This window comes from Carcharhinus amblyrhynchos, chromosome 7 (assembly GCF_965287045.1).
Source record: "Carcharhinus amblyrhynchos chromosome 7, sCarAmb.v2.hapA, whole genome shotgun sequence".
NCBI lineage: Eukaryota > Metazoa > Chordata > Chondrichthyes > Carcharhiniformes > Carcharhinidae > Carcharhinus > Carcharhinus amblyrhynchos.
The window spans coordinates 67,015,833-67,041,690 of NC_137330.1; the positions used below are offsets into that span (position 1 = coordinate 67,015,833).

General features: G+C 43.6%; 1 protein-coding gene across 1 annotated transcript in view; it reads left to right on the forward strand.

Annotated features, from left to right (window-relative positions):
- Window positions 1-3,058: 3,058 nt before the first annotated feature.
- serinc1 (serine incorporator 1) overlaps window positions 3,059-25,858 on the forward strand; it is a 42,362-nt gene continuing 19,562 nt past the window's right edge. Inside the window, exons 1-7 of the mRNA XM_080192528.1 lie at window positions 3,059-3,265; window positions 6,312-6,473; window positions 11,095-11,288; window positions 12,801-12,880; window positions 18,735-18,872; window positions 20,018-20,187; window positions 24,860-24,950. Of these exons, the coding sequence (XP_080048654.1) occupies window positions 3,227-3,265; window positions 6,312-6,473; window positions 11,095-11,288; window positions 12,801-12,880; window positions 18,735-18,872; window positions 20,018-20,187; window positions 24,860-24,950 (874 nt within the window). The 5' untranslated portion in view covers window positions 3,059-3,226. The remainder of the gene's footprint in view (window positions 3,266-6,311; window positions 6,474-11,094; window positions 11,289-12,800; window positions 12,881-18,734; window positions 18,873-20,017; window positions 20,188-24,859; window positions 24,951-25,858) is intronic.

Here is a 25,858-nt window from a genome sequence, read left to right on the forward strand (position 1 = left end):
AAAGTAAATTACTGCAGATGCTGGAATCCGAAACCAAAAGAAAAATGCTGGAAAATCTCAGCAGGTGCTGCAGGATCTGTAAGGAGAGGAAAGAGCTGACATTTTGAATCCAGATGACCCTTTGTCAAAGCTAAAAGGCGTAGAAAGTCGACGATATTTATACTGTAGAGTGAGGAAATGAAAGATGAGCCATAGCCACAGAAACAAGGGAAAATGCAACTAATGACAGTCCACAGAGAGAATGAAAAGTGTGAATGGTCAAACAACAAAGGTAAAATCAGAGGGTAAGCTGTGACAGATGAAGATGTGGGGGGAGGGGAATGGGTGGGAGAAAGGTAAAATTGGGAAAAAGGGGGGGAAGGGAAGCAAAGAGGGAGAAAAAATAAGGAAAGGGGTAGCTAGAATAGGGGGTAGAGTTGAGGGAAGAAAAATAAAGAAAGGCAACAAAGAAATTAAAGTTAAAGTTAATTTATTAGTCACTAGTAGGCTTACATTCACACTGCAATGAAGTTATGTGAAAATCCCCTGGTTACCACACTCCAGTGCCTGTTCGGGTACACTGAGGGAGAGTTTAGCATGGCCAATTCACCTAACCTGCACATCTTTGGACTGTGGGAGGAAACCGGAGCACCCAAAGGAAACTCACACAAACACAGGGAAAACTTGCAAACTCCACACAGTGACCCAAGCACAGGAATCAAACCAGGGTCTCTGGCGCTGTGAGGCAGCAGTGCTAACCACTGTGACACCATGCCACAGTAAAAGGTAGAGAACGGTAAACATAAAATAAAATGAAAGCAAAGGGATCGAGGTGGGGTAGAGCTAATTATCTGAAGACGAGGTGCTGTTTCTCCAGTTTGCATTGAGCTTCACTGGAACATTGAGGCAGGCCAAGGACAGACATGGGCATGGAAGCAGGATCGTGTGTTAAAATGACAAGCGATGGGAATGTCAGGGTCCTGATAGTGCACAAATCGAAGGTGCTAAGCAAAGCAATCACCCAGTCCATCTTTGGTCTCTCCGATATAGAGGAAACCACATTGGGAGCAGCAAATGCAATTGACCAAATTGAGAGAGGTGCAAGTGAAGCACTGCTGAACCTGGAATGAATGTTTTGGACCTTGGATGGTAATCATGGAAGAGATAAAAGGACAGATTTCATGGGAAGGTGCCATGGGTGATGGGAGAGGAGTTGGGTATAGTGGAGTGGGCTAGATTATCCCAGAGTGAATGGTCTCTGCAGAATGCTGACAGAGGAAGTGAAGGGAGGATGTGTTTGGTGGTGGCATCAGCTGGAGTTGGCGAAAATGGCAGAGGATTATGTTTTGCATGCGGAGGCTGGTGGTGTGAAAGAAATGATTCGATTTGATTTATTATTGCCATCTGTATTGGGGATGTTGTAAGAAGTATTTCTTGTGTGCTTTGCAGACAAAAACATACTGTCCCTAGGGTACACAGGAGAGAAGGAAAGGAGAGAGTGCAGACTGTAATGCTACAGGCATAGCTAACGTGTAGAGAAAGATCAGTTTAATGCAAGGTAGGTCCATTCAAAAATGTAATGGCAGCAGGGAAGAAGCTGATTTTGAGTTGATTGGTATGTAATCTCAGACTTTTGTATCTTTTTCCTGTTGGAAGAAGGTGGGAGAGAGTGTGTCCAGGATGCATGAAGTCTTTCATTATGCTGGCTGCTTTTTCAAGGTAACAGGAAATGTAAACAGAGTGAATGGATGAAGAGACTGGTTTGGGTGATGAATTAGGCTTCATTCATGATCCTTTGTAGTTTTTTATGGTCTTGGTCACAGCAGGAGCCATAACAAGCTGTGATACATCTGGATTGGATGCTTTCTGTGGTGTATCTGCAAAAACTGGTGAGAATTGCAGTCTTCTAAGAAAGTAAAGACAGTGATGGGCTTTCTTAACTATAGCATCAACATGGAGGGGCCAGGACAGGTTGTTGGTGATCTGGACACTTAGAAACTTGAATCTCTTGATCCTTTCCACTTCATCTCCATTGATGTAGACAGGAGCTTATCCTCTACTACGCTTCCTGAAGCCAATGACTATCTCCTTCGTTTTACTGACATTGAGAGAGATTATTGTCATTACCAGATCCCCAATCGCTTTCCTGTATTCTGTCTCACTATTGTTTTATATCAGACCCATTACGATGGTGTCATCAGCAAAATGGATGGCAATCAGAAAGAAAATTATGGATGCCAGTGAAATGGGAAATGGATAGCAATTGAGGGAATGGGGAATGTGATAATGACAGGGAATTGGAAGTAATTTAGGGAGAAGGAAACAGCTGGGAATAGAGCTCACTGGTAGAAAATGGAGAATACAACATTGCCGGAACAGGAAAGCAAAGGAAGATAGTCTTGAATGAATTGAGGTAAGGCAAAACAAAAAATATAGAATAACTAAACCAAATACGGAAGGATCTATACAGGGTGGGAAGGTAGACTGCTCGATGGTAAATCACAATTAATGGAATGGACAAATGCAATGTCATGAGACTAGCAAATGGAAACAAATGCTAAGAATAAACCTATTCATCTCCAGCCAAATGTAATGCTGAAGGAGACGGTCGACTAACTACTGAGGGATTTGTTTTGGCAGATTTGTTTTCTTGAGTTCTCTGCCTGAAGGCAGGTCTCACTAACAGCGCCACAACTTCCACCTCTGGTAGGACAAGGAGGAAGGTCCCAAATTCATCTTAGTTGGAACAAAGATTGGACCTTGTGCTGTTAACACCAACCTGACCCACACAGGCCGTCCCTCCCCCTCCCTCCATTCTAAGCTTCTCGCTAAAGTGGCAGGAATGTGCGTCGCAAGAGCTTTATTATAAATTGAGGATTTGTAAAGGAGACGGGATTTATAATGGTTCTGGACACAACAGAGGAGAGAGTTTTGGAGATCCTGGTGAATGTTTATTGAAAGCAGCAGATTTAACATTCATCAACAAAATAGTTTAATTTCACAATTTGCAAGTTAACAATATTCGAATAATGCAAAAAAAAAGTAGCTACTTGTATCGAGTAGGGAACCATATCTCTGCAATTCTGGTAACATCTTGCTGAGCCTTGGCCAGCTCCGGAAGGGGCTGTGCTGCTGAATCAGGGCTGGGGGATGAGACTGAGAGCGGATGTAAACAAGCTGTCACTCACTCTGCGGCTTCCACTCATTCCCAGCGCCAGGAGCCAGAGCGGCAGCAGGAGCAGCGGCAATGGGAGCCGTGCTTGGAGTTTGTTCGTTAGCCAGCTGGGTAGGTGCACAGACCCAGCGCAGTGATCCGCAGATAATTTAGCGAAAGTGCTCGTCCCAAACCGGCTGCAGATGGAGATCGCTGTGCGGGAGAAATACAGCGGCTGCCTTCTGTCATCACTGCACAGAGAGCGGATAACAAAGAGGGAAAGTAGAGCTTGTGTCCAGAGCCTGACTGCTGCCTGCCTGAGGCGCTTTCCTCTTTGTATTTCAGCTGGTATCCTTGGTGGGGGGCGGGGAGGGCACAGGACTTGTTTAAAGGCCTGTTACTGGGTCTGATAAGAGGTTTATTTTAGATGTGCTGACCCAGTGATGTCACTGACTTGTGATACAGATCTGAGTCATGGTGCATGGAGGCCTTTAAATAGCGAACTGTCTCAATCCGATTATATAAAATTGCAGATTGCTATCTGTTTTCTTTTTTAAAAAAAAGCTGACAGCCGGTCAGGGGGGAGAGTGCCTGCATTGCTCCAAATGTCTAGCAAGCCCCCACATTTAATGCCACTCCCGTCCCCACACACATACCCCACCCATAGACAAGTTGTGCAAGAAGCTGGGTTGAGTGTTGCAGTGAAAGGTGTGCCTGCTGAAGGATGTCATTTTGACTCTATACAGCATTTCTTGGCAAGCTGTAAATCACTGCTGGCCTGCGTTAAAACCGTGAAAGCGCCACCTTGATGGATGATGAAGTGCTGCCAGACACACGTCTCCGTTACAGTTGGGGGTGGGGACGGATGATATCGTCTTGGTACTTACATGTTTACTTTTTTATTTGGCTTTTATGAAAACTGTGTCAAATGACTGTACTACAGCAAATGTAACGTTTTCAGCAATAAATCTCTCTCCAGCAGCCAGTTCGATTGGATGCAAATTGAACTATTTTTGGACCTGGTAGATCGCGCTTACCTGAAAAAAATTCTAGCTGAACGATTGGTTTCCTTTAATTGCTCCTAGATACTTGTGCATTGGTCCAACAGGTGGGTGGGAGGTGTGGGGAGATGTATTTATCTATGAGTGATTGTTTGTAGGTTGAAGTAGCATAAAGGAGTAAACCTTGATTTAACGCACAATAGTGCAATCATTCACGTTAAGTACAATCGTATTAAATAACTCGTCAAGTGCAAAAATGCTAACTAATTTCTGTTGTGATTTTATACATCCTTCCAAAGAGCCCAAGCTCGAACAATAAATCTAGCACAACCTCACCTAATAATTATATTCTTCTGTTGATACCAAATAATCACATTCATGGCTTATTCAGTTTTCAGACTACATACAACAGATCACAAAGGACTAAACTATACCACACAAAGCACTAAACGAATATTCCAGTATTGAACTATTACTTTATTACATTTATTACAGTTATTCTTGTTGTTGGATATAATAAAAATGTAACTTGGTTCAGTGCATAGAGTAATACTAGTTTTTAGTCTGTGTAGTTCTCTTCCCCAGAGAGCAGGGCCATTATAGGGCTTATTCCTGCTCCCAGATCTTGTATTCTTATGTGTTTTCTAAATAAAAAAGTTTGAATTATAAGTTAACAACTGGCCAGAATATCATAAAAACGTAGTCACAGTTATATCCCATAAGTGTCCTTCATTGCGCGGCTATACTATACAAAAAATAGATTTCTAAAAATTGAAGCTTTCATTCTTCGAAAAAAAAACATTTTTATGGTGATACCTCATGAGTTTCATTTGTGCAGTTCAGACATCATCCTGTCTCCAATTTCAATATTTCTAATAATCTTCTTGCTTTCACACAAAAGGTGTGCTATGATGACAGCGTATTTAACAACAATTTGTGAATAGAAATATATCATCTTACCCAAAACAGAACAAAATCAGGAGCTTAATTCAGTTAGCATAAAGGAATGATAAAGTTTCTACTCCAAGGTACAGTGTGACCCTCTTCTGGGAGGACTGGTCCATTGTCCCAATGGGGGTGTTTGCGTATGTATTTATATTGAAGAGAAAAAGCTAACAAGGTGCAATATTAAATAAACCAAATGATATATAAGAAAAAATATCTTGTTTTAACTGGGAGGTGATTTCTTTGGGGGGGGTGTGGTGTCACAATATATATTTTGAAAGATCAAATATGATGGATGGCTGTGAGATGTCAAATCTCTATATGAGGCTAGCCAAATGTGAATTATTCACTAGAATATCATGTTAAAACAATGAGTTTGCTGCTGATATCAGTTGGTCATTGCTATATTCCAAAGAATGAATATTATATTACAAACTTGTGTGATTTTTGTATTAGAAATATAAAGGAAAGCAATACGGGAAAAGAAGATACATCTGGGATATTAAGTTAAGCTACGTTGTAAGATTATAGAAAAGAAACATAAGTTCAAAGTTAAAGATCAGTTTGAGGCTGAAAAAGGAAATTTTTCTTGACACAGAGATTGATTAATATTTAGAATAGACCAAAATAGCCAATTATTTACCTTTGTTGTTGTTGGACCCAGCATAAAAGTCTGTAACCAGGCTTCTTTCAATAAACTCATAAGGATTGATTAATTACAAAACAAAACTTCTTTAAAAAGAAGTTGCAAGAACTGGTTAGTACACAATTGTACTCTGCAAGTATAACTATCTATTCCTTTTTAATGAATACCTTAGCACTCAAATGACAAACAAATAGGGTCTCTGCAGAGATGGGCTTTGGAGGACAGGCTTAATAATATAAAGGATAAAGCTTGCAGGGTTTTGATGCTGTCAACCTGGAGCTCCCGTGTGTGAAGACAGGCTGATTTTAGCACGGCCAGCACATGTAACGAGCACATTTTTTGGACTGCGTGAAGAAACTGGTGGACCCAGAGGAAACCCATAGGGATAACGTGCAGACTCTACACAAAGTCGGGAAACAAAGCCAGGTCCTTGGCGCTGTGAGGCAGCAGTGCTAACCACTGTGCCACTATGCTGTCCTCAAATATTCATGTTATAAGTAGCTGGAAAAAAAACCAACACTAAATACCTGTTTCATGATCTGCTTATATAGAGATGCAGTTTCATTGCTTCTTTCTCTCTTTGCAGATACCTTGTTTATGTGGCAGTGCACCATGTCTTCTCTGTGGATGCTGCCCAAGTGGGAAGAATTCAACAGTAACTCGCTTGATCTTCGCATCCTTTTTGCTGCTTGGAGTGGGAGTGGCTTGTATTATGTTAATACCAGGAATGGAGGAGCAGCTCAAAAAGGTTGAGTACCTGTTGGCAGTGTATTCCATTGCAAGTGCAAGGCATAGAAATACATCTTAATGTTTTAGATGTAGGGAATTTAGAATAAACAATTTACCCAGAAAGTGGTGAAAATGTGGAATTTGCTATCACAGAGTATAGTTGAGGTAAATAATATAAATAATAAGTAAGTCTTTAAGCAGAAGCTTAGATATGCATTGTGGGAGAAGGGAATAGAAGGTTATTTTGATATACTTAGATGAGGAAGGATAGTGGGGGTGAGGTGGTGGGTAACTGGGGTTTGGTGAGGGATGGGGTGGATGAGTGTGGGTGCAGATAGGTATAAATGCAAAATGTGGCTATCTCCACTAGATACACTAATATCTTAATAATTGTGAGTGCCCTGTATGCACTGTTAGTGGTTTGGTTGGTTAGCATTCTCAGGTAGAAAGGGAACCCCCTTTCACTTCTAGAAATTCTACCAGCATAATCAGCATTGATTCTGTGTAGGGACTTCGTAGCATTAATATTAATTTTACTTATGTTCAGCTGGGTGACAGAGTGGTTAGCTCTGCTGCCTCAGAGCTCCAGAGACCTAGGTTTGATTCCCAGTTTGGGGTCACTGTCTGTGCGGAGTTTGCACATTCTCCCTGTGCCTGTGTGAGTTTTCTCCAGGTGCTCCGGTTTCCTCCCACAATCCAAAGATGTGTGGGTTAGGAGCATTGGCCATGCTAAATTGCCCCTTTGTGTCTCGGGATGCATAGGCTCGAGGGATTAGTGGGATAAATATGTGAAGTTATGGGGTTAGGATTTAGGTGGGATTGTGGTTGGTGCGGACTCTGGGCTGAATGGCCTCCTTCTGCAATGTAGGGATTCTATGATCAAACTGCCACGTTTGTATTTGAACCCTTGTTCACTGGTTTATTAGCTCAAACCTCTGCACTGCCAGCCCAGTAATATGACCACAATGTTAGTGTGCTCTTTACTTACCAAACACTGATATCGTTTTATTTCTACTTCTTACTAAGTAGAAACAAAGAATTGAGATTAGACTTCTATTTTGATAGAAAATAGATTTGGTTTAAGTCTGCTGTAGTTGCAGAAAAAGTCTTCAATTATTAACATAGACTCAAAACATTAACTGTTTCTGTCTCCATCTCCACAGATGCTGCCAGATCTGTTGAATTTATCCAGCATTTTCTATTTGTAAATTATTAAATGTGGGCACTGAAAGGGGTTCTTTAGTCTAAAAGGCAACCCCAGCATTCTTTAATGTACTCCAAACTATCTTACTAAACCCTTTCCTCCTGTCTTCTCCACTCTCACCTGCAACAGCAAGTCTGAGGAGGCCATGGATTTTTTTTGTCACGTCCTGTATCTTTCTTTTAGTTTCTCTCCTATCCCTGCTCATGCCACCTCTGAGCTCTTCTTGTCTGTGACCCTATTCTCACTAAGTTACTGATCACCCAACTTTCGTTCTTGGTAATGTTAATGATTTTCTATCCTTGGGTTTTGTCCCTCCTGCAATCGTCATGCCTTTCCTTAAGAGATCAACCCTTAACCTTTCAATCCTATTCATATCCAAACTCAGTTTCCTTGCCAAAACCTTTGAGCAATAGTGTCACCTCTTTAATTCGTGCTCCTCTTTTTTGAATCCCTTCAGTAAGAATTCCACCTCTGTCACAGTGGTGAACCGGCTCTTATCAAAATCATGTCTGTTTCTCGATGTGACTGTGACATCTCTCCTCATCTTTCAGCTAACTGTATAAATACTGTGGGCAAGATAGCAGGTCAGAGGCCAGGAATACTACACTGAGTAACTCACCCCCTGACTCCCCACAGATTGTCCACAACCTACAAAGCATAAGTCAGGACTGTGATGGAATACTCACCACTTGCCTGAATGAGTGGAGCTCCAACAACACTTAAGAAGCTCGACACTATCCAGGACTAAGCAGCCTGTTTGATTGGCATCCTTCCAAAAACATTCCCTCCCTCTACTGCCGATTCACAATGACAGCAGTCTCCCTTCTATAAGATGCACTACAGGAACTCACCAAGGCTCCTTAGACAGCATCTCCAAACCAACAGCCTCTACCATCTAGAAAGGCAAGGGCAGCACATACTTGGGAACACCATTACCTGGACATTCCCCTCCAATCCACTCACCATCCTAATTTGGAAATATATCACCATTTCTTCACTGCCGCTGGGTCAAAATCCTGTAACTCCCTCCCTAAATGCACTGGACTACAGCAGTTCAAGAAGGCAGCTCACTATCACCTTCTTAATGGCAATTAGGGATGGGCAATAAATGCTGGTCTAACTGGCTACACCCTCATCCTGTGAATGAATTAAAAAAAACTTGCGACTTTTGACATAGTTGTTCACACTACCTTCCTCTAACACCTTTCCAACATCATTCAGCTGGGAGGAACTGTAGTCACCTGATTCCATTATTATCTATCTAATTTTAATCAGGGAATTGCCCTCAATGGCTACCCTTCCCATTCCTGCACAGTTCCCTCTTGTTTCCCCAAGGATTTATCCTTGCCTCACCCCTTTTTCTCATCTACGTGCTGCCCATCTACAACACCATCCAGAAACACAATGCCAATTATATAAGCGTTGATGACAACTAGCTACTTCTCCCATCTCCTCCACTGTCTCTAATTGGTCAGAGAATACAAGTCAGGTAATCAGTATTGAGTGAGTAGAAATCTCCTCCAATTCGACAATTGGAAGATGGAAGCCATTTCCTTTGGTTCTTGACAGAATCTCTGCCCCTTCACCACAAACTCTGGGTGCGATCTTATCTGTCATTCACATCATGCTCCTGCTGCAGCGAGGTCAAAGAATTTGGGGGCTAACCAAATCTCCGTTCACTGCAGCGGGAGGAGAAAATTCTGCTGATGTGAACGGTGATAAGAGTCCAGCCATGATCTCTTTCCTGACAACTGTCTGACACTGAATTCAATCTTGGTTCATATTTGTTCTGAAGATGATCTCCCAACCGTAAATTTCTGCCATCACTATGACCATCTCCATATCATTGCCTGAATTTGTCCCTGCCTCAGCCATTTGCTGCTAAAACCCTCACCCATGCCTTGTTACCTCTGGACTTCAATATTCAAAGACATTCCTAACCTGCCTCCCACATTCTACTCTCCATGAACTTTTGAGGTCATCCAAATCCCTGCTGCCAATGCCCTTATTTGCTTGGACTTCTTTCATTCATTGTGTCCCCACTCAAATAATGCCTCATTTTTCAAATTCTTATCCTTTTATTTTCAAATCCGTCCATGGCCTCAACCTTCCCTTGCTCTGTAACCTCCTCTAATCCCATAACCTTCTGAGGTGTTTGCACTCTAATTCCAGCACCCTGAGTATTCCTGATTTTAATCATTTTACTGTTGGAGGCTGTGCCTTCAGTTCCCAAGGCCCAAAGTTCTGGAATGCCCTCCGTACAACTTTCCATTTGCCTGCTACCTTGGTTGCTTCTTTTAACGCATTCATTAAAACCTACCTCTTCAACCAAGCTTTTGGTCATTATTTCTTCACTGCTGCTGGGCCCATCGTATAAGATAATGAAAGGGATGGATAGGGTAGAGGTAGAGAGATTCTTTCCGCTTAGAAAAGATAGCAGGGCTAGAGGGCACAGCCTCAAGATAAGGGGGGGGAGCAGTTTAGATCAGAGTTGAGGCAGAACTTCTTCACTCAAAGGGTGGTGAGTCTCTGGAATTCTCTGCCCGTTGAAGTGGTGGAGGCTACCTCGCTAAATATATTTAAGTCACGGGTAGATAGGTTTTTGATAGACAAGGGAATTAAGGGTTATGGGGAGAGAGCGGGAAAGTGGAACTGATCCACTTCAGATCAGCCATGATCTTATTGAATGGCGGGGCAGGCTCGAGGGGCTCGATGGCCTACTCCTGCTCCTATTTCTTATGTTCTTATGTTATCATCTCTAATCTGCTTGTGCGTCTCGATATCATTTTATTTTAGAATGCTCCCGTTAAGTGCCCTAGGATACTTTATTACATTAGAGGTGCTAGATCAAGGCAAGTTGTTGGATCAACAGCAGGACTTTTAAATGGGGCACAAGATTTGGATGAGTTCTATTTCTGAAACTCCAGTAGCACTGAACTGGATAATTCCCATTCAGTAATTTTATAGTCCCAACAAATCAGCTTGAAGTACTGGTTGGTGGTGGGTAGAAATAGAACTGAAATTTGAGGGTTACACTGGGTTAGGTTCCTCTGGATCATTTGCTCATTCTTAGAAAATTTAAAGTGGCTATTTTTATTTGTTTCCTTGAGTTCAACATCTTGTGCAATTTCCATGCAACTGGAGGAACAACCTGCGTAGAAGAATTGAATGTGAATTGTTTTAAGAGAGCTCTATGTTACTTCAAGGGTCACCCTTGCATGGTGTTCTAGAATGCTGGTTGACACAAATTAAAATTCAAAGCCCTTATTTGAATGAACATTTAAGTTCTTCAGACCAATGGAGATCCAAAAAATGTGTTTTTCATTCTACTTTTGCACTGAAGTGTTTTTTTTTGAATGATGGTGCTATAATATGTGTAAATAAAACCAGCCTCAATAGTTTTAATTTTTCCTATCACCACCTCTTTCCTGTGCAGATTCCTGGATTTTGTGATGGTGGAATGGACGTATCTGTTCCTGGAGTCCATGGTCAGGTGAACTGTGACGTTCTGGTTGGATATAAGGCGGTGTACCGGGTTTGCTTTGGCATGGCAATGTTCTTCCTTCTTTTTTCCTTGCTGATGATTAAAGTGAAGAGCAGTCAGGATCCAAGGGCTGCAGTACACAATGGGTAATATGCACCATTCCCATTTTAAAAAGCTGTAGGCTGCTAGCCATTGCATACTTCAGAGACTCCGTTATTAGCAATTTGATTACATCCAACAATTGAGTAATCAGCGATATACTTTGTAGTTTTTTCATTAGTCAGGTGATAGGAAGTAACTTTGTTGCGATTCAGCCAGTATATCTGCTCTTGAGCCAAAATTTCTTACCATGTTCCAACTTTTTGACATGAAATATCTGACTTGACTTCCTGAATCATGGATGCAGTGAACAGGTAGAGAGATCTACTCTCAGATTGTGCCATTACCACTCAGTTCCAGCTGTAAGAAGGGTTGGAAATGGGCATCTAGTACATACAATATTCACTCCAAATGCCATTAGGATTGGAAATATGATGTAAACTTGTTTTGTAATGAAGTCTTCTTGAATAATGGAGATTAGTAAATTAACACAATGAAAGTACAAGCTTGAATTAGGCCTCTAGTGCATTCCTCATCTGTGTTTATGCCTTCAACCCACCTTGGTCCCAAGTTCTGAAATACTTCCTTTCACCTCTCCATAAAACCCTCATCTTTGACAGTTTTTGATTGCCCCTATCCAATTTTATTTATTTGTTTTAATTTTTATTTTGTTCTTTACATGTTTATGAGACGTTCTGGAACATTTTCTACATTCAAGGCACTGCATTTTACAAGCTGCCTTTTTTTTCCCCTTGTGTAGCTATTTCAGATTACCTTGAAGATGCCTCTTTTCAGGCTATAAAGTTCAGAATCCCTCAGCTCTCCCTAGTAGCTCAGACCTCTGACAATACTGATCAGCCTTGATGCTCTTCCCTGGGCTCCCTGCTATTGCTGTAATATCTTCCTTTGTTCCTTGGTGACCAGTAGTTAAGGGGCAATCTGACCTGAGCGACTGTTGCCAGGCTTAATGAGTACTCTCTATTTTGAGGCATTTATCTTTTCACAGTAAGACTTTGATATTGGTCAATTAAGTGTGTTTATGCCCATAACATTTGACATGGTAGGAATCTTCCTTCAGATAGAAGCTCATTATTGATTATTTTGCACTTACAGGCAAATAAAATGAGATAGAACTTTTATCCTTCCAAAAGTTGATTCCATCTGTATCAAAATTTATGGGTTAGGAAGTCTTAACATTTTTAGAAGTGGATGAACAATATAATGAAACATAAAGTGAACAGCACTGATTAAAGAACAGGATGTACTGCTAACTTCTGATCTTATGTTTTCCTACCCTCTTACATTCTTACATTGCATTGATACTGTCAAGCTTTTGGTATGTAATATACTTGACTACATTAACAATATGTGCTGTAGATGGGAATGAAAATATTGATGAGAGATGTGATAAGCTGTGCAAACACTTTGAAATTCTTCATTAAATTTCTCCTTGCTGCTTTCCAATCTCTGCTGCGGTGATGATAAGGATACAGTATTGTCTTATACTTCAGAAATATCCATTATCAATGGCAACCTGACCAACTATTCTTTTCTTTTAGGTTTTGGTTTTTTAAATTTGCCACAGTGATTGCTTTCACAGTGAGTGCTTTCTTTATTCCAGAGGGACCCTTTACCACAGGTTCGTATCAGGCATGTGATGATAATGCTACTGTACTGAGATTTTTGAAAGTGTCCTCAGACTAAGCATTTTGATTGTGTGGGTGGAATTTTTCCAGAATGTGTCAAGAGTGTCAGACTGAAAGCCAATGTGTATCTCTTCAAAAACAAGCTGAGTTTTCAGACCAGATTTTCTGGCAAAGTGCACAGAAAATCTGGGGATATGGTGCAGTCACTGTGACAGCCTGATAGACCCAATAAGGCCGGCTCCACAGAGATTGGGGCATGTTTAAAATATACTTCCACCCCACTACCCCCCCCCACCCTCCCATGGATATAGAAGACCTCCCCCCGCCTCCAGCAAGCATCAGGGTGACCCCCACACCCACAAAACAAGTGTTGGAAGACACTCTTCTACCCTCTACCATGACAGCAGTATCTTCCAACACGGTGAAGCCTTCCATTGTTTGCTGGAGCAGACGAGTGAAGGAGCAGAGAGAGAGCTAAGATTTTACCTGTTAAAAACCTGTTTAAAATAAGTTTAAAGCACTTTGTTCTTTGTAGAACTGTTTAAAGCATTTATTTATTGTATTTACTGCTTTAAGAATTCTGAGGGAGTGGCTAGAAGGCAGTTGTGGGCCAACAGCTTTAAATCAGCGCCAGGTTTAAAAGGAGGCGTGGTGTAGACAGCGGGCAGCGTCTGAGCGGGCAGCGGAGTGAGAGGGAAGTAGAGTGAGCTATTAGGGCTTAATATCAAAAAGGGCTTGAGGGAAAAAAGGCCAGGTGAGTTCGTTTGAAAAACAAGGAAAAAAAACAAAAAAAAAATTTTTTTTCAAAACTACTACAGTGAATAATGGAGGGGCATGTGATGTGTGGTTTCTGTATGATGTGGGAACTGGTGGACTCCAGGGTCCATCCCAGTGACCATGTCTGCAGTAAGTGCAGGTTGCTGGAGGAGCTCCAGCTCAAGGTAGATGAGCTGGCCTCGGAGCTACAGACACTGAGGCTCATCAGGGGGAGAGAGGGTGCCATTGTCAATGGGGTGCAAGTGACATCCACCCCTCCCTAGACTGGCTAACTCTAAGGGTCAGGGACAAGAGGGGGCTGCTGGGAGGAGGAAGGGGGGTGAGGAGCGGAGGAAGGAGAGTGGGGAGAGGAGGAAGGAGGGTGGGGAGCGGAGGCTTCAGCCTCTTAATCTGCGTAACAGGATTGAGGTTCTTGCTTCCAGTCTGGAAGAGGACGAGGCAGGTGAGGTTGGTGAGCAAGCTGCACACGGTACAGTGATGCAGCAGGACATAGGCAAAGAGAAGGGGAAAAGGAACGTAGTAGTGATTGGGGATAGTGGGGTGAAGGGTATTGACACTGTCCTTTGTCACAATGATAAAGTGCACAGAAGGGTGTGTTGTCTGCCTGGTGCTCGGGTCCGGGATGTCGCAGCTGGGCTGCAGAGGAACCTGGAGTGGGAGGGTGAGAATCCAGTCGTTGTGGTACATGTGGGTGCCGGCGACGTAAGCAAAATGCGGACTGAGGATCTGGGGAGGGAGTATGAAAAGCTGGGAATGGAATTAAAAAGTAGAACCGACAAGGTGGTCATCTCTGGGCTACTGCCTGAACCGAGTGCAGACGGGCGTAAGGTTGACATGATTAAGGAAGTGAATGGGTGGCTCAGGGATTGGTGTGGGAGGAATAGGTTTGAATTTATGGGGCATTGGCACCTGTATTGGGGTAGGTGGGACCTGTTCGGGCGGGATGGGGTTGGTCTGAACCGTGCTGGGACCAGAGTGCTGGCGAATCGAGTAGAGAGGACTGTAGACAGGGCTTTAAACTAATTGGGGGGGGAGGGTGCGAGGGTAGGTGACGTTACGAGGTCTAAAGTTAAGGATAGGGTACAGGTAAGGGAAGAGGCCGAGGATGTCCCAATAATAGAGGGAGTAGGGGGCGTGAGTATAGTTGGTGGCGTTACGGCAAATAGGGTCCAGGTGAAGGCTGGGATGAAAGCGCTTTATCTGAATGCATGAAGCATTCGGAATAAAGTGGATCAGCTGGTGGCGCAGATCAACACAAATGGATACGATCTGGTGGCCATTACAGAGACGTGGCTGCAGGGTGACAGGGACTGGGAGCTGAATGTACAGGGCTATCAAGTGTTTAGGAAGGATAGGCAGGAGGGAAAAGGGGGGGGGCGTAGCTCTGCTGATTAAGGATAGCATCAAGGTGGTAGCAAGGGATGATATTGGAGCCAAGGAGCAGAACGTGGAATCGTTGTGGGTGGAGATTAGGAACAGCAAAGGGAGGAAGACGCTGTTGGGTGTCGTCTATAGGCCCCCGAATAATGATCTGGAGGTGGGGCGGGCTGTTAACGCGCAAATAAGTGCAGCGTGCAGGAATGGGACGGCCGTAGTTATGGGGGATTTCAATTTGCATATTGATTGGTCGACCCATGTTGGACGCGGTGGGCTCGAGGAGAAGTTCTTGGAATGCTGCCGGGATAGTTTCCTGGAACAGTGTGTGTTGGAGCTGACGAGGGAGCGAGCTATCTTGGATCTGGTGTTATGTAATGAGGCGGGTAGAATTAGGGGCCTTGCGGTGAAGGATCCTCTTGGGGAGAGTGATCATTGTATGGTGGAGTTTCTGGTGCAGATGGAGGAGGAGAAAGTGGGTTCCCGGACACACGTACTTTGTTTGAATAGAGGGGAGTACGGTGGATGAGAGAAGAATTGGCGAATGTGGACTGGAGGAGCGCGTTGGAGGGAGGGTCTGCTGAGGAGCAGTGGAGGATCTTTAAGGAGATCTTTCTTGGTGCTCAGCGGAAATTTATTCCGATGGTCAAAAAGGACAGTAGGAGGAGAGGTAATAAGCCGTGGATAACAAAGGAAGTGAAGGAAAGTGTTAAATTAAAAGCGGAGGAATTTAGAGTAGCTAGGAGTAGTGGGCGAGAAGAGGATTGGGAGAGGTTTAAATGTCAACAAAGATTGACAAAGAATTTGATAAAGAAGGGTAGGAGAAACTATGAAGCTGGGCTAGCGCTTAATATAAAAAAGGATAGCAAGAGTTTTTATAAATATATAAAAAGGAAGAGGCTGGCGAGGGTGAACGTTGGTCCTTTAGAGGATGAGAAAGGGGACCTAGTGGTAGGGGATGGGGATATGGCTAAGGTATTGAATAACTTTTTTGTTTCTGTCTTCACGGAGGAGGACGTGAATAATTTGCCGGGTGTTAGTGATGGAAAGGTGGTAGGACTGGAGGGTCTTAATGACATTACTGTTACTAGAAAGGCGGTGCTCGACAGACTGGAGGGGGCTGATTGTGGACAAGTCCCCAGGACCGGATGGAATGCATCCGAGGGTTCTGAAAGAAATGGCGGAGGTGATAGTGGATGCCTTGGTGGTTATTTTCCAGACGTCGCTGGATTCCGGGGAAGTGCCGGAAGATTGGAAAATGGCTAATGTTACGCCGTTGTTTAAGAAGGGTGCCAGGCAAAAGGCGGGGAATTATAGGCCGGTTAGTTTAACGTCTGTGGTAGGAAAAATGTTAGAATCCGTCATTAAGGAGGAAATTGCGAGGCATCTTGAAGGCAACTGCTTGATAGAGCAGACGCAGCACGGTTTCATTAAAGGGAAGTCGTGTCTGACAAATTTACTGGAGTTCTATGAGGATGTGTCTAGGGCGGTGGATAGAGGAGAGCCGGTGGATGTGGTCTTTCTTGATTTTCAGAAGGCGTTTGACAAAGTACCTCACAAGAGGTTATTGCAGAAGGTCGGGGGACATGGAGTTGGGGGTAGGGTGTTAGCGTGGATAGAGGATTGGTTGTCAAATAGGAGGCAGAGAGTGGGGGTCAACGGGTGCTATTCGGATTGGCGGATGGTGACTAGTGGAGTGCCCCAGGGATCGGTGCTGGGGCCTCAGCTTTTTACCATTTATATAGATGATCTGGAGGAGGGAACCGAGTGTAGGGTGTCGAAATTTGCTGATGACACCAAGATTGGGGGAACGGCAAATTGTGCGGAGGGTGTGGAGAGTCTGCAGAAGGATCTAGATAGGCTGGGCGAATGGGCCAGGAAATGGCAAATGGAATTTAATGTTGGCAAGTGTGAGGTGGTCCACTTTGGTAGGAATAATGGTAGGAAGGACTATTACTTACGTGGCGAAAAACTGCAGCAGGCGACGGTGCAGAGGGACCTTGGGGTCCTTGTGCATGAGTCGCAAAAACCCAGCTTGCAGGTGCAGCAGATGGTCAGGAACGCGAATGGGATGCTGGCCTTCATAGCGAGGGGGATTGAATATAAAAGTAGGGAGGTCTTGCTGCGGCTGTATAGGGCATTGGTGAGGCCGCAGCTGGAGTACTGTGTGCAGTTTTGGGCGCCGCACCTGCACAAAGATATTTTGGCCTTGGAGGGAGTGCAGAGGAGGTTTACTAGGCTGATACCGGAGTTGAGGGGGTTGAGCTATGAGGAGAGGCTGAATAAACTAGGCTTGTACTCGTTAGAGTTTAGAAGAATGAAGGGAGATCTCATTGAGACGTATAAGATGATGAATGGGATGGATAGGATAGAGGTGGAGAGACTCTTCCCGCTCAAAAAAGACAGTAGGACTAGGGGGCACAGCCTCAAGATAAAGGGGGGGCGGTTTAGAACGGAGTTGAGGAGGAACTTCTTCACTCAAAGGGTGGTGAATCTCTGGAATTCTCTGCCCGTTGAAGTGGTGGAGGCTGCCTCGCTAAATATTTTTAAGACGCAGGTTGATGGGTTTTTGATAAGAGAGGGGATTAAGGGTTATGGGGAGAGGGCGGGAAAGTGGAACTGAGCCACAACAGATCAGCCATGATCTTATTGAATGGTGGGGCAGGCTCGAAGGGCTAGATGGCCTACTCCTGCTCCTATTTCTTATGTTCTTATGTTCTTATGTTCCTTCAGAGGCATCACTCTCCCCGACCCCCAGTGGGGCTTCGCAGAGGGTGCTGTCCGATATGCTCCCTACCAGCCTTCAGTGTCTAATTGTGTGCCCCTGGCATGCTCATCATGCCTGGTTTTCAATTTTGAAAACCAGTGATGATTGGCTAGTTGGGAAGATGCAGCGAGAGCAGAAGTAGTGGCGTTAGGACAGCCTTGGGGCTCGCTGACGATGAATAAGATGATGTTTTGGCAGAAAAAGTGATTTTTTTTAAGAACCATTGCAGGTCTAAATTCATGATACATGAATGAATGGATGAGGGACTTCAGTTACGTGGATAGGTTGGATAAGCTTGGGTGGCTTTCAGAGAAGAAACATTTAAGAGTAGATTTGATAGAGGTGCTCAAAACCATGAGTGGTTTAGATAGAGAGAATTCTTTCCTATTGGTGTGGAAGAGACCGGGGGCAAAAACTTAAGGTACTTGCTAAATGAACTGAAGCTGATATGAGAAAAAGTATTTTTGTGCAGTGACTGGTTACGATTGGTGGTTGGCGAAGACAGATGGCTTTCAAAGAGGAGTTGGATAGCTAACTGAAAAGTGAAAGTGCGATGGTAAGAAGAAGGAGAATGGGACTGGCTAAATTACTCTTGCAGAGAATGAAATTCAACTCAACAAATCAAGAAACCCCTTTCTATGCTGGAACTTTTCTGTATTTTTGTTGTCTTTTCGTTAAGTATTGTATTTCAATATTGTGATTTTTTTTTTGTTTATAAAAGATGAAAAGACGCCCGGTTTTACTCAGAATACTTTATATTGTTAGACTTTTTACATTCAACTATAAAGTTCATGTTTAGTGATCTGTGACTTTGGTAATATATTCAAAATACAGATTTTTGAAAATAAAATATGTGCTGAAATGATATTACATATTTCTATACTTTAAATGAAACATAAGCTAAACCATTTGTTTTATTTTACTTGCAGTCTGGTTCTATGTTGGCATGGCTGGTGCATTTTGCTTCATCTTAATCCAACTGGTGCTACTCATTGACTTTGCCCACTCCTGGAATGAATCGTGGGTTGAAAAAATGGAAGAAGGCAACTCTAGGTGCTGGTATGCAGGTAGGAGAAGTAAACGACAGTAACTCCTGAGCGTGGTGGTATTATGTAGATTTGGCTGAGGTGGGGTGGCAACAATTAAGAATTTTTGTTGCATACTGATGCTGCATTCTTTATTTATTTACTTGTATGGCTGAAAGATTAGGGGCGATTCTCCAACCTCGCCTGGGGCAGATTGCGCTGATTCCAGAGAATAGCGTGTGGGCCTAAAAACTGGTTTCGCACCTGGCGCTAAACAGTTTGCAATCTTCCCAGCCCCTTTTTAATGGCATGAACCGGATTGCGCAAGACTGACTAGCATGAGATTGACTGGATTTCAGTCTCATTAGTGAGTTTGGCACATGATCATCTCCTCTACCAGAATGTTCCTACCTTTCTGGTGGAAGGTCACTGTAGCATGAATCACTACTGGTCCCCACCAGCGGAGAGTTGGCCAAGCTGTAGTGGAGGCTTGGAGGCCATCAAAGTCCCCAGTGGTCAGGAGCATGGCAATTCTGGCAGTGCTCACCCTCCATAACTGATGCACCACTCTCCAAAGAAGTGACTTGAGTGCGGGACAATAGCAGAGCTGGGCATGCGTGAGAGACAGGCACAGATCGCTCCTGCTTTCTTGCCATTATGACATGGTTTTCTGGGAGAATTCTGCCTGTTGTTTCCCATTGGGAGCCTGCTGCAGGACATAGTCATTCTTATCACCCAGGCTATGTGCTCATAGAATCACAGAATCCTACAGTGCAGAAAGAGGCCATTTGGCCCAATGAGGCTGCACCAACAACAATCCCTGTTAATACCTCTGACACTAAGGGGCAATTTAGCGTGGCCGATCAACCTAATCTGCACATCTTTGGACTGTGGAAAGAAACCGGAGCACCCAGAAGAAACCCATGCAGATACAAGGAGAGTATGCAAACTCCACACAGACAGTGATTCAAGCCGGAATTCGAACCTGGGCCCCTGGCACTGTGAGGCAGCAGTGCTAACCATGGTGCCACCATGCCACCCTTCTTCCCTTGCCTTGTGTCTCGGAATATGTCTACCTGAAAACAACAACAGCACAGTGATTTAAAAAAATATGTATAGTGTGTTGAAATTACTGTTTTGAATCTTAGAGAACTAATTGCTCACAATTTGCACAATTTTTCCAACAGCACTGCTGTCAGCAACAGGAATGAACTACCTGCTATCGCTGGTTGCTGTAGTCCTCTTCTACTGTTACTACACACATCCTGAGGGCTGCACTGAGAACAAGGCCTTCATCAGCTTAAATATGCTGTTATGCATAGCTGCCTCTGTCATGTCCATCCTTCCAAAGATACAGGTATAATCCAGAAACTTTAGAACAATTGACCTAAAATTTGGGGATTGAATCATAAATGTCCAGCTTTTTAAGTTTGTTTTGCTTTGCCTGGATAGATGCTGTATCAATGATGTTGTGTTGTAAATATATTCACTGCACTAACAGAACTTTAATAGAAAAAAAATCTAAAACAATGCCAAACGAATATTGTTCAAGAAATGTACTAAATCAGTATAGTTTTAGACTGTTCATTGTGACTACTTTCAAACATGGACCGTTATTATATTTTGGTGTCTTAGTGAACTCAGTTGTGACTTGTAGTGACCAATGAACAAAGAACAAAGAAATTTGCAGCACAGGAACAGGCCCTTCAGCCCTCCAAGCTTGCACTGACCATGCTGCCCAACTGAACTTAAACCCCCTACCCTTCGGGGACCATACCCCTCTGTTCCCATCCTATTCATGCATTTGTCCAGATGCTCTTTAAAAGTCACTATCACATCTACTTCCACTACCTCCCCCAGCAGCGAGTTCCATGCATCTCCTGTACCTCGTATATCTCCTTTAAACCTTGCGTCTCGCACCTTAAACCTGTGCCCCCTAGAAATGGACTCTTCCACCCTGGGGAAAAGCTCCCGACTGTTCACTCTGTCCATGCCCTTCATAATCTTATGGACTTCTATCAGATCTCCTCTCAACCTCCTTCATTCCAGTGAGAACAAACCAAGTTTCTCCAACCTCTCCTCCTGTCCACACCCTATAGGAATTGGAAAGCCCATTCAACCTCCGAGCTTTCTCTCACTTGCTTACATCATGACTGTTGTGCGCATCACCACTTGCCTACATTTTGTTCATTTTCCTTGATATTCACTATCAACAGGCTTAAAAATTTCATTTGGTCCAGACTTCACAGCATTTTTGAGTGAAGTGAGTTCTAGGTTTCCCCTACCTTTTGCATGGGGGAAAACTGCTGCCTTTTTTCAGTCCTAACTATCCTAGCTCTAATTTTAAGATTATGGTCGCTTGTAGATTCCCCCACTGTAAGAAATAACTCCTCTTTGTTCGCACTGACAAATGTTTAAAGAAAAATTAAATACATTTGAAAAGCAAGACAGTACAATCCAAGTGTATACTACTTGACCTCGTAACTTTCAGGCCTTGTTTTATTTCTGGTTAACCTGTGCCACAAAGGGAGGTGGTGACATAGTGACAATGTCACTGGACCGGACAGAAAGCTAGACTAATGCTCTGGAAATTAGGGTTCAAATCCCACCATGGCATCTGGTTTATGGCACCGTTATTGATTGTAATTAAAACCCATCCGGTTGACTAATGTCCTTTAATGAAGGAAATCTGTCATTCTTACTTGGCCTTATATATGACTCTAGATACATAGAAATGTGGTTGACTCTTAATAGCTCTTTGAAATATTGTGGCACTCTCTTCAAGGGCAACTAGGGATGGGCAATGAATGCTGGCCCAGCCAGTGATGCCCATATCCCTTGAAAAAATTCCCTCCATGGCCACTATGACGTTCCAGTGGTGCAGTGCTTGGAATTGAAGACATTACTCTGGGTCACTCTACGAACGAAGAGATCATTTCCTCACTTTTGAATTCCATTTCATAAGAACATAAGAACATAAGAAATAGGAGCAGGAGTAGGCCATCTAGCCCTTCGAGCCTGCCCCGCCATTCAGTAAGATCATGGCTGATCTGAAGTGGCTCAGTTCCACTTTCCCACCCTCTCCCCATAACCCTTAATCCCCTCTCTTATCAAAAACCCATCAACCCGCGTCTTAAAAATATTTAGCGAGGCAGCCTCCACCACTTCAACGGGCAGAGAATTCCAGGGATTCACCACCCTTTGAGTGAAGAAGTTCCTCCTCAATTCCGTTCTAAACCGCCCCCCCTTTATCTTGAGGCTGTGCCCCCTAGTCCTACTGTCTTTTTTGAGCGGAAAGAGTCTCTCCACCTCTATCCTATCCATCCCATTCATCACCTTATACGTCTCAATGAGATCTCCCCTCATTCTTCTAAACTCCAACAAGTACAAGCCTAGTTTATTCAGCCTCTCCTCATAGCTCAACCCCCTCAACTCCGGTATCAGCCTAGTAAACCTCCTCTGCACTCCCTCCAAGGCCAAAATATCTTTGCGCAGGTGCGGCGCCCAAAACTGCACACAGTACTCCAGCTGCGGCCTCACCAATGCCCTATACAGCTGCAGCAAGACCTCCCTACTTTTATATTCAATCCCCCTCGCTATGAAGGCCAGCATCCCATTCGCCTTCCTGACCACCTGCTGCACCTGCAAGCTGGGTTTTTGCGACTCATGCACAAGGACCCCGAGGTCCCTCTGCACCGTCGCCTGCTGCAGTTTTTCGCCACGTAAGTAATAGTCCTTCCTACCATTATTCCTACCAAAGTGGACCACCTCACACTTGCCAACATTAAATTCCATTTGCCATTTCCTGGCCCATTCGCCCAGCCTATCTAGATCCTTCTGCAGACTCTCCACACCCTCCGCACAATTTGCCGTTCCCCCAATCTTGGTGTCATCAGCAAATTTCGACACCCTACACTCGGTTCCCTCCTCCAGATCATCTATATAAATGGTAAAAAGCTGAGGCCCCAGCACCGACCCCTGGGGCACTCCACTAGTCACCATCCGCCAATCCGAATAGCGCCCGTTGACCCCCACTCTCTGCCTCCTATTTGACAACCAATCCTCTATCCACGCTAACACCCTACCCCCAACTCCATGTCCCCCGACCTTCTGCAATAACCTCTTGTGAGGTACTTTGTCAAACGCCTTCTGAAAATCCAGAAAGACCACATCCACCGGCTCTCCTCTATCCACCGCCCTAGACACATCCTCATAGAACTCCAGTAAATTTGTCAGACACGACTTCCCTTTAATGAAACCGTGCTGCGTCTGCTCTATCAAGCAGTTCCCTTCAAGATGCCTCGCAATTTCCTCCTTAATGACGGATTCTAACATTTTACCTACCACAGACGTTAAACTAACCGGCCTATAATTCCCCGCCTTTTGCCTGGCACCCTTCTTAAACAACGGCGTAACATTAGCCGTTTTCCAATCTTCCGGCACTTCCCTGGAATCCAGCGACGTCTGGAAAATAACCACCAAGGCATCCACTATCACCTCCGCCATTTCTTTCAGAACCCTCGGATGCATTCCATCCGGTCCTGGGGACTTGTCCACAATCAGCCCCTCCAGTCTGTCGAGCACCGCCTCTCTAGTAACAGTAATGTCCTTAAGACCCTCCAGTCCTACCACCTTTCCATCGCTAACACCCGGCAAATTATTCACGTCCTCCTCCGTGAAGACAGAAACAAAAAAGTTATTCAATACCTTAGCCATATCCCCATCCCCTACCACTAGGTCCCCTTTCTCATCCTCTAAAGGACCAACGTTCACCCTAGCCAGCCTCTTCCTTTTTATATATTTATAAAAACTCTTGCTATCCTTTTTTATATTAAGCGCTAGCCCAGCTTCATAGTTTCTCCTACCCTCCTTTATCAACTTCTTTGTCAATCTTTGTTGACATTTAAACCTCTCCCAATCCTCTTCTCGCCCACTACTCTTAGCTACTCTAAATTCCTCTGCTTTTAATTTAACACTTTCCTTCACCTCCTTCGTTATCCACGGCTTATTACCTCTCCTCCTACGGTCCTTTTTGACCATCGGAATAAATTTCTGCTGAGCACCAAGAAAGATCTCCTTAAAGATCCTCCACTGCTCCTCAGCAGACCTACCTTCCAATGCGCTCCCCCAGTCCACATTCGCCAATTCTTCTCTCATCCTACCGTACTCCCCTCTATTCAAACAAAGTACGCGTGTCCGGGAACCCACTTTCTCCTCCTCCATCTTTCCCTTGAGATAAAGGTCAAAGGTACCTGTGTACGAACTTTGAGTCATTTTTGTACATTGACAATCAAAAACAACCCCAGATGAAAGTATTCCTAAATGGCTTGTTTGGATCCAGTGATTGTCATTACACCCTCCCACATTGGACGTCATCTACAGTTTAGTCCGCTCAGTCACTATGGAACTTCCATCTCCCGTCCTCAGAAGTTATTGTGTTTCCTAACTTAAAGTGATCTGTAAATATGTGTCGGCAGCTCCATTCCTTCATCCAAGTTATTTATATGGTGAATAGCTGAGGCCTGAGCACAATCATACATCCAGCCAGTGCGAAGCAAAGAATGTTCCCTTTATCCCTGCTCTGTTTCCAACATCCCAATTAATTATCAATCCGTGCTGCAAGGTCATCTCAAATTCTGTGTGTTATCATTTTTGATGCTGTCTTATCCACAGCCCTTTTGAATGCCTTCTGGCAGTTAGTGTTAAAAATATCTATACAACGTTATCTTATCTGCCCTGCCAGTGATCTCCCTCCCAAAACTCAACTAGATTAGTCAGACATGGCCCACTTTTCACAAATGTGCAAGTGAAAGATGTTTTGTGAAACATAGACAGACCTAAGGAAGACAAGGCTGTGACAGGTGAGGTACAAATGACAAATTAGGTTATGTAATAGAATCAGACAACAATGTATGCTATCAGAATGAATGGAGTGTGCATATAAAAAGACTGCTGGAACTAAATAAATTATGCATCTTTGTGGAATGCATGTTATAAATATATTGAAGAAGTTGTTCATGTTTTTGTAGGAGTCCCAACCTCGATCTGGTTTGCTGCAATCGTCCATCATCACGTTGTATACCATGTATTTAACATGGTCCGCTATGACTAACGAGCCAGGTATTTTGTTCATTTTTAGTGTGGTTTCATTCCTAATTCCACTATCCATAAATAATGTCACACAGGAGATAGATTATTTTTGTGCACGTTGTGAATAATACCCCATGATATAATCTAATACAACTTGGGGGAGAAAATGACCTCTCAGATCTGATTGTCTTTTAGCAGCAAAGGACAGCATTTTTATTTTGTATTATGACACTTTGTTACTCCAGGATGCTGTTAGATTGCCTTTTCATTTTTATCTGATTTAGATCACAAAGATGGCATTGAAAAATTGCATCGATTTAACTGTTTTCACATAATGTGGTACTGGAATTCTGTCCATTTATTTTCCTCTTTGGCACATAAGATTTATGGAAGCAGTGGGATTTATTTTACCTTGCCTTTTAAAATGTAAATTTATTCATTCCTCCAGATGGTCCCTTTTTTAAAATGCTTGTATCTAGTTGTTTCTTGGAAATCTGCAGTCAAGCTTGTCGAGGTTTCATGCGTTGCTCTCAGAAGTGATGCCAGATTGAAAATAAGTGGGGAAAAATTGCAGCTGGTGCTGCCTCGACCTGTCTGCACCGAAAAATGGTGCTTGTTGAAATAACTCAGTCCCATTAAATTTGAAAAATTGTTTTCTTTGGAACTCGTGGTGGATAGTATTGAGGAAGTGGGGGGGGCTCCAGAAGGACTTGGACAGGTTAGAGCGGGCAGAGAAGTGGCAGGTGGATTACAATGTGGAAAAGTTTGAGTTATGCACTTTGGAAGAAGGAATGGAGGCATAGACTGTTTTCTAAATGGGAAAATGCTTAGGAAATCAAAAGCACAAAGGGACTTGGGAGTTATTGTTCAAGATTTTCTTAAAGTTAACGTGCAGGTTCAGTCGACAGTTAGGAAGGCAAATACAATGTTAGCATTCA